Below are 8,282 nucleotides of genomic sequence, written 5' to 3'. Positions count from 1 at the left end.
TTCTTGGGTCACACTTGATGAAGCACGTCTCAGCTGATGGTTGGTTGCATGAGGGAGAAGTTGCCAAGGTGAGATTTTGCAAAATTGGGGCCTTGGCTTCCTAAAATGGGTGTCGTGCATGTCCTTGTATGTACAGATTTGGTAACCATCAAGATTTTGAACCTAATGTGCATGCATATGTCTTGCCCCTGTGATGATCCCTCATTCATATTAAATGCTATCTCAGTGTGCTCTTCAGGCTTTTTTAACCTATGGGGAATATCTCAGAGCAAAACAACAATAAGCCAAAAAAAGTGAACTAGAGCTACTAGGGCGGGATTAGGAACCAAGACAAGAGTGTCATTAAAATTTTACAGCAGCTAATAGACGAGAGTGGTTGTTGTGGCAACTGGAGGGAAGCCGAAGCAAGGAAAATTTAATAACAGGTTGGGGTTACTCACTTGAAGTGCTATGAACTCCAACCAAGTCCATCGATGATGCATTTGGACTCTCCACTCTTTGCCAACTCCGCAAATAGATGGTCCAAAATTGTTGTTGCTTCAGGAAGGGAATTCCTAGATTCTTGCATCCGAATCTTGCATTAGAGTCTTGGAGGGTTCTGGATCTTGGTAACCACCTTAAGTCTCGCGAGGATTCTATTTCCACCAATGTTCATAACTTTTTTCTATGAATGTTGTGAGTGGTGTGACATGAAGTTGGGGATAATAAAACTTCATGCACCTCTTAGCTTCCTATTGCTTCCAAACTTAGTGACAGAGATCTTCATCATTGGGAAAGGGGAGTCATGCAAAGAGATCACACCACACATTCTTCCCTCTCTTCCCTTAGATGAGAGTGACGATGGTAACATCCCAAGTGATATTGTAGTCTAGCATAGGATAAGCGGAGGCCGTAATCTCACCAAGCATGTCTGCACCAAAGAGAATAGTAATATGTTATTGAAAGAAGATCTTAAGGCACAATATGACATGAACTAATATATAGTGAGGGGTTTGAAGGGGCTGATTGGGTTAGATGGGTAGGTTCCGGGGAAACATTGCACCTCCTTCATAGATGCCTCTACAAGTAGCTCAAAACACTCTGCAAACTATCATCAAACACAGAGGAATATAACTTCTAAAAGAGACATGATATGAAATATTCAATCACATATAGAGATGTGCCTTGAAATGGGCTTCGCATTGATATAAGTTTCGTAAGAAACAAACAAGAGGTTGGTTTGACAATTGATACACAAAGTAAATATATAGCATGATTCACCTTAAAGAGAGATTCGTGCTGATATAAGTTTCATCAAAATTGGAGAATTGACCAAAACGTTATGAGCAAAATACTAATAGGGGGTCAAATTGTCACGAAAAACATTTACTCCTTCTACTGGTGCCGACCCGGGAGGACTTCCTCCATGCTCATACTTCATCAATGATCCAAGTCCCATAGAGGTTGCCGAGGAGGGAAGGAATATCTTTCTTTGTGGCTCGAGAAATGGATAAACCATATATGCCCAATGAGCGGCCGAATAGATAGCACTTTGTGAAGACTTTGGAAAATAGAGAGCACTGGAAAAAGGGGAGAGACACTCAAGAGAGAGAACCTAAAGTGACCTTCATTACCAATAGAGTGAGACTTCGCTCAAATGCAACTCAAAATACTACAAACACAAGGGAGAAGAAGAGGTTTCATACATACAAGAGGGAGCGGGAGCTCTAAGACTACTCATAGAAAGAGAATGAACTAGAGAGATATGGACTCAAGAGTCTACATAAGAGGATATCTACAAGAGGGAGAGAGAGGGCTCATGGAAGAGGCTTGAAGGGACTAGAGCTACAATAGCATGAGGCTCAATGGTGGAAGAGATGTCGAACAAGGGAGAGGAGGGCTCCTTTTATAGAGATTTTGTCACCCTCCTTCACCCATTTACAATTGCTACCTATAGATTCCTTCCCCATCAATCACATAAGCTCGTACGTCACCATCCATGTCCTTTTTGGCTACTCTTGACATGTGTCCCATTAAAAGATGCTCAAAACTCTTAAAATATTGAGAAAGTCAATAGTCTCCCCACATGGAGCCCATAGGGACCCTCTCTTTTCCATAGTCCACATCCTCCTTATTCCACATAGGAATTCTAGAAGGATTCCTCTTGACTGCACACTCTTCCACATTCCTCCATATGCCTTCCACACACTTGGCATGTGATCTCTCTTACATTATTGGAACACAAGGACATGAGATCCATCTCTTTATATGACTCACTCTTCTTATTTTCTAATATCCCATACACAAATAATTCCCACCCCATACCAAGGTATTTATCATTCATACAGATGGTATTTACAATTATCTGTTCCCCTCCTCCTTTCAATCCCATACAATATCTTCGAAAATAGAAATAAGTGAGAGCCATTGGGCTATCACTTGTCGATACTCACATTCTTATCAAACATAGAGAAAAGCAAAACCGATGCCAAATAAAAGATGTGTTACCTCTTTCTTTAGTGCCTCCGCTTGGATCACCCCGAATTGTCTTCAGCATTGCACAACTTGCTTGCATTATGGCTTTAACTCAATTTTGTGCTTTACAAGCAAGACTGGTTGAACTTGTGAATAGCTTGTTGCAAAGAGATATGGGAAATCATCTAAGATATCCAAGTACTGGAGCTTCTCACTACTTTATAGAGAATCACCAAGAAGCTTTTCATTGCACTGGCATCGTTCAATGTGCTCCACATCCTCCACATGAAGTGTCTTTGCATGATCCTCTTGTACCACCTTCTTGTTCCCTCCCGACTCCTCCCGAACCACACCAAGACAAAGACCAATGGCCACTCCTTCCACCTCACCCTCTGAGTTGGACTCCTCGAACCTATACCGTGTCTGTTCTTCTTCATTAGTTAAGAACTCTCTGATGTTGAAGACTCCTCTTGATAACTTCCTTTTTGCAACTTCTAATGTTGTAGCGCACCTTCTTATCATTTCCTTGCAAAATCAATTCCCTAGTATCCCACTTTTGAATAGCTTTTACCTTGCGTAGCCAAGGCCTTCCCAGAATCAATGGATAGGTGTGTGCATCTGGCTTGGTAAAGATCACCTAAAAAGTTGTCAGCATAGAAATTCCACATACATCCACTTCTAGATTCTTCACCACTCCCAAGGTCTTTACCCTAGTATTGTCAGCCGATTTGATGCAATAAGGAGAGGTAGTACTAGAGTATTTTAAATCAGCATCTATCATGGTCTTCTTACTCATGAAATTAATTGATGCACCTTCATCAATGTAAACATTAGAAATCACTTGACCATCAATGATCACATCAACCATAGGTACATCATCACCAACATCTATGTCTACCTTTTGAACAACAAGAATGGGACCTTTCTTCTTTTTCTTCTTTGACATCCTTGTGCTTGCTAGCTTCTCCCATTCTTTCCATAGCTTTGGAGATAAAGTAAGTAACTGACCAAAGGTGATATAAACTTCCTTTTGTTTAAGGTCGAACAACAAGTTATACCTTCTAATGCCTTGACATAAAGGAAAGTTTGACTAGCTAATTCTCCTTCTAGATGCCTTCTTTTTCTTACTACAGCGTTCCTCTTCTTGATGTCCCTCAACTACTTCTTCCTTACTTTCTTCTTCTTCTTTTGCTTTACCACGCCCTCGTTTAGCCATCATTACCTCACTTTCCTCATCCCCTAAAGAAGCTTCTATCAAGGATACTTCTTTTTCTTATTTCTTTCTCAATCTAGGACACTCAGGGCGATAGTGACCTTTTTCATTACATTCATAGCAAGTGACCCCACTCTTATCTCGAGGGCTATCCTCACTCTTGGGTGCTCTAGGTTGTCGTGCATTAACTAAATGCAATTTCAAATCGAAAAACTCTGCCATCAACTAGGAGATATTGTGATCTATCTCATAGGACTATGGTACCTCAGGAGTTCCCATTACCTCCATCTTAGAAGTCGAAGCTGGTGAAGACACAAAAGAGGACTCAATCTAGAGAGAAGCTTCTTTCTTAGTCGCAATGCGGAGTGCCTCCACATATGTTGTTGGATCTTTACTAATTACTTTTGAGTGAAGACGAGAATCCAAATCCATCACAAATTTGCTCATTTTGAAGTGCTCCATCCATGAGAGACTTTGAGGGGCCGATGATGCAGGTGCCGCAGCTCGCAAAGCTGCCCTTTCATATATTGTCCAAGCTTCATATCGGATTACCAACATAGAGATCATCTCACCCTCTCCTTGATAGAACCGGTCCAACTACAACATCAAAGCATTTGGTGACTCCACTGCCCCAAATCTTAGCTTCATTATAGCCACAACTTGGTCCCATACCTCATTGGTAGAACCTAGCAAGGCCTCATGCCAACTCAAGGCTACACCTTCAAGAAAATCGGGCAAAATGTCCACCCGATCCTTCATGGACCATCGAAAAAGACGGCATCGTCGAACAAAGTCCCGAAGATAAGACTCCGAGTCTTCCCCTTAGGTCCCTTGAGACACTGGAATCTTCACCATGATGAAACGCAAAAAGGAAGCACCAAGATCCAAACAATATCCCAAGCAAGATCCAAACAAGCTCCCACAGAGCCTTAGTGTACCAAGACCAACTTATTATGCATAACCACTTGTTCAAAAGCCTCCACAACATGATCCTCAACAAAATCTTCTAAAGTAAGAGACCAACTAGCACCGTGAAAACACATCTAATCAGAAGATTGTCCTTCAATATGTAACTCCAGCATGATGATGACATTTTAATCAAAGGACAACCATCTATACACCATTAGCAACATTTATTGTATACCACTATCTAATCACAAGATCTTCCTTCAATATGTGACTCACACATGATCCTTGGAGTCATCAACATAGACATATTGAAGGAAAGACCATCAAGTTTGTCAAATTAACAATGATTAATAGATAATCTCACGTTGCAATTCCAACACATAACAACATTTTACAATTCACAATCATACCAAATTTGGTACAAGAACATAGAAACAATACAATCTCTGACACATCATTCACATATTGGATGGAACATTCATAGCTTACATATGCATTACCATTTAAAATGCATTATCCCCATAGTAGGGTCTAGTGGCCTTCCCACCTCATCCAGGTGGAAATAGCTTTGCATGTCTTGGTATCACTTGCAAGTTCTATTAAGCGCCAGGGATACCTATCTAAAGTAGAAAATAAACTTGTTGACTCCATCAACCTACAAGGTCCTTATTATCGGGAAGTGGAAATTGACTTGGAATTGTAGTAGCCCTTCGGTAAGGGCAAACTTTTTACGACTCACACGAAAGGGACCTTCTCCACTTGTTTGACTCCAATCAATCTGTTTGCCTCCTTGCATGCCAATTCTCGAATCCAGCCATGTGGCGTGAATGTTAAGTGCCCGTCACACCACCTCACTCCGACCTGTGCTCACTCGTGTCGGAAACAGGGCCCTTCGAGGACATGACAGGCGGCCTACGTGGTAGGGGGTAGAGTGATTGCACATGTGCCAACCAATGTGTCGTCCACTGCGTGCGCCAATTCTCCAATCCAACCAGTGTGGCTTGAATGTTGGGTGTGCGTCATGCGACTCATGCCACCTGACTCGCGGCAAACTTGTGTCGCACGTGCCGGTGCTCGAGGACACCAAAGAGACTTAGAGGAGGCATAGGTGGCAGCGGGTAGAGTGATGCCACGTGTGCTGATGTGTCATGCTGCTCCTCTGTGTATTATAGAATGTATATATAATATATATATATATATATGTTGGTGGAGAGAAGGTAGATAGATAGGTAGATTAGGAACTCATGAAATGTGCTGAGCTCGATCGAAGATTGTGATTCGGGCTGCCAAACAATCGCATCAGAGAATTGTGCATTGCGGCAGCCTACATTATCCATGTACACCCAACGATGGCGTGCCCTTAGGGCCTTACCATGCCAGGTATTGCTCCACATCATGGTATTTCTAACTTTACCTGCAATTTGAAACGTCTCGGTCTTGCATTACGTACAAATTACAAGCGCCAGGGGCTGGCATCGCTTCCGGATACATTTCCCTTGTCGATCCCTGCCAACCTGCACTGGATCTCCACAGAAAGCTTTATCCATGACGAGGATTGGGAGGGAGCACCCGGAAACAGGCTTGGAGCAGAAAGGTTGGCTAGACCATGCACCAAGCATCAGTGTTTTGACCCATGGCAGTGGCACCCGGTTCCAACTCCCATCCAGCCGGATCCTAGCACGTATTCTTGTCTTTTACGGCAGTGCGGTAGTGCCAAGGCCTTATCTGAGGGCAAGCGCATTCATGCCCTCATGTCAGAAAATGGACACGATCGTGACAGATTTCTAGGAAACCTCCTTATTCAGATTTATGGGAAATGTGGAGCCTTGGGGGATGCTTTTACAGTATTTAACGAGATGCATCAGCGAAATGTGTTTTCCTGGTCCATGATGATTGGTGCATACATGAAGCATGGGCACAACAAAGAAGCTCTTGAGCTTTACATACAAATGCAGCGGGATGGGGTGTCCCCAGACAAAGTTATCTTCGTCAGTGTTCTTTCTGCATGTGCTTTGGAGGCAGCCCTGGCTGAAGGTCAGCAGGTTCATGTCAGCATCATTGAGAGTGGATTTGAGTCCGATCTTATTGTTGGGACGGCACTCCTGAACATGTACAGAAAGTGTGGGAGTTTAAGAGATACACAGAGGGTTTTCCATCTAATGCCTGAGCGGAATGTTGTGTCATGGAATGCTGCTATTGCAGCCCATGCCCAGCATGAGCAGGCTATGGAGGCTTTCCAACTCTTTCACCAAATGCAACTGCAAAAGATCCGTCCAGACAAGGTCACTTTCATTACCATTCTGTCTGCATGTGCTAGACAGGAACGCCTAGCAGAAGGTAAGGGTTTCCATTTTCAAAGTATGAATAATGCTGTGGAATCAGATGTTATCGTGGCTAATGCCCTTGTTCATATGTATGGTGGTAAGTGTGGTAGTTTGTATGATGCACAGTGGGTCTTTGACAATATCCCTGAGCAGAATGTGGTGTCGCGGAACGCTATCATTGGAGCATATGCCCAACATGGGCAGGGCCATGAGGCCCTCCTGTTTTTTAGACAAATGCAGTTGGAAGGTTATGTTCCAGACGCCGTTACCTTCTTGAGCATTCTCACTGCATGTGGCAGTGAAGGGGCTTTAATTGAAGGTAAGCAGATGCATGCCCTAATAGTAGGCCTTGAACTTGAGCAGGATGACTTGGGGAATGCCCTTGTCCATATGTATGGAAAATGTGGTAGGACAGATGATGCACAGAGGATGTCTGCGGTTTTGGCTGTGCGAGATGTGGTCTCCTGGAATGCCATGATTGGTGTGCACACCCAAAACAGGCAGGCCATGGAGGCATTTCAACAGTTCAAGCAAATGCTGCTTGAAGGGGTACTGTCAGACAGGGTCACTTTTGTGACAATCCTATCTGTTTGTAACGGTCTAGAAGTTCTAGATGAAGGCAAGCAGGTGCATGCCCGCATCATGTGTACTGCATTAGAGTTAGATGCTGCTATGGGTAATGCACTCGTTAGCATGTATGGCAAGTGTCTCAGTCTAAAAGATGCTTGGATCATGTTTGGTAAAATGCACAAGCCGAATATAATCTCATGGAATTCTATGATATCAGCGCATGCCCACTCTGGAAAGGCAAAGGACGCAGTCCAAGTCTTTCAGCAAATGCTATTGGAATGTGTCTTGCCAGACAAAATTACTTTTTCAAGTATTCTGGATGCATGTGGAGACCTTCTAGACCTTCTTGAATGCAAACGTAAGCATGCTTTTGCTGTGGGCAGTGGCTTTGAGTTGGATGTTGCTGTAGGGACTGCCTTGATTACTGCATATGGTAAGTGCGGTGATCTTAAGGATGCACAGGAAATATTTGACAATTTGCCTGAGCATAACATATTGTGCTGGAATGCTATGATTGCAGCTTGTGTCCATAAGGGCCAATGTAAAGCAGCCCTTCATTTATTTCAACAATTAAAGCTCAAAGGTGTCATACCAGACAAGATCACGTTTGTTAGTGTTCTATCTGTGTGTACTAGCCAGGTGGCTTTAGCTGAAAATAAGTTAATTCATTCCTCTTTCCTGGAGCTTGGCTTGGAATTGGATGTTATTGTGGACACTGCCCTTGTCAACATGTATGCAAGTGTGGGAGTTTGCAAGATGGCTGGAAAATATTTGACAACATGCCTCAGCAGAATGTGATCTCGTGGAACACC

General features: G+C 43.2%; 2 protein-coding genes across 2 annotated transcripts in view; both read left to right on the top strand.

Moving 5' to 3' along the window:
* The first annotated feature begins 5,819 nt into the window (after positions 1–5,819).
* The window catches only part of LOC147893567 (choline transporter protein 1-like), a 134,222-nt gene continuing 131,759 nt past the window's right edge, over positions 5,820–8,282 (top strand). Inside the window, exon 1 of the mRNA XM_087386314.1 lies at positions 5,820–5,956. The gene's annotated coding sequence lies outside the window, so the exon portion shown is untranslated. The remainder of the gene's footprint in view (positions 5,957–8,282) is intronic.
* Positions 5,950–8,268, top strand: LOC147893569 (pentatricopeptide repeat-containing protein At4g18520, chloroplastic-like). Its single transcript, XM_087386316.1, has one exon. It carries the CDS (start codon positions 5,950–5,952, stop codon positions 8,266–8,268), a length of 2,319 nt encoding a protein of 772 aa, XP_087242442.1.

Source organism: Dipteris shenzhenensis, chromosome 15, assembly GCF_047967505.1.
Source record: "Dipteris shenzhenensis isolate YYH24624 ecotype China chromosome 15, Dip_SZ_1.0, whole genome shotgun sequence".
NCBI classification, from domain to species: Eukaryota; Viridiplantae; Streptophyta; class Polypodiopsida; order Gleicheniales; family Dipteridaceae; genus Dipteris; species Dipteris shenzhenensis.
Note: the sequence above shows the minus strand (reverse complement) of the source record. Positions and strands in the feature narration are given on the sequence as shown.

Bases quoted from the DNA above. Each gene is read 5' to 3' on its own strand.
- LOC147893569 (XM_087386316.1), top strand. From the start codon at position 5,950: ATGCCAGGTATTGCTCCACATCATGGTATTTCTAACTTTACCTGCAAT.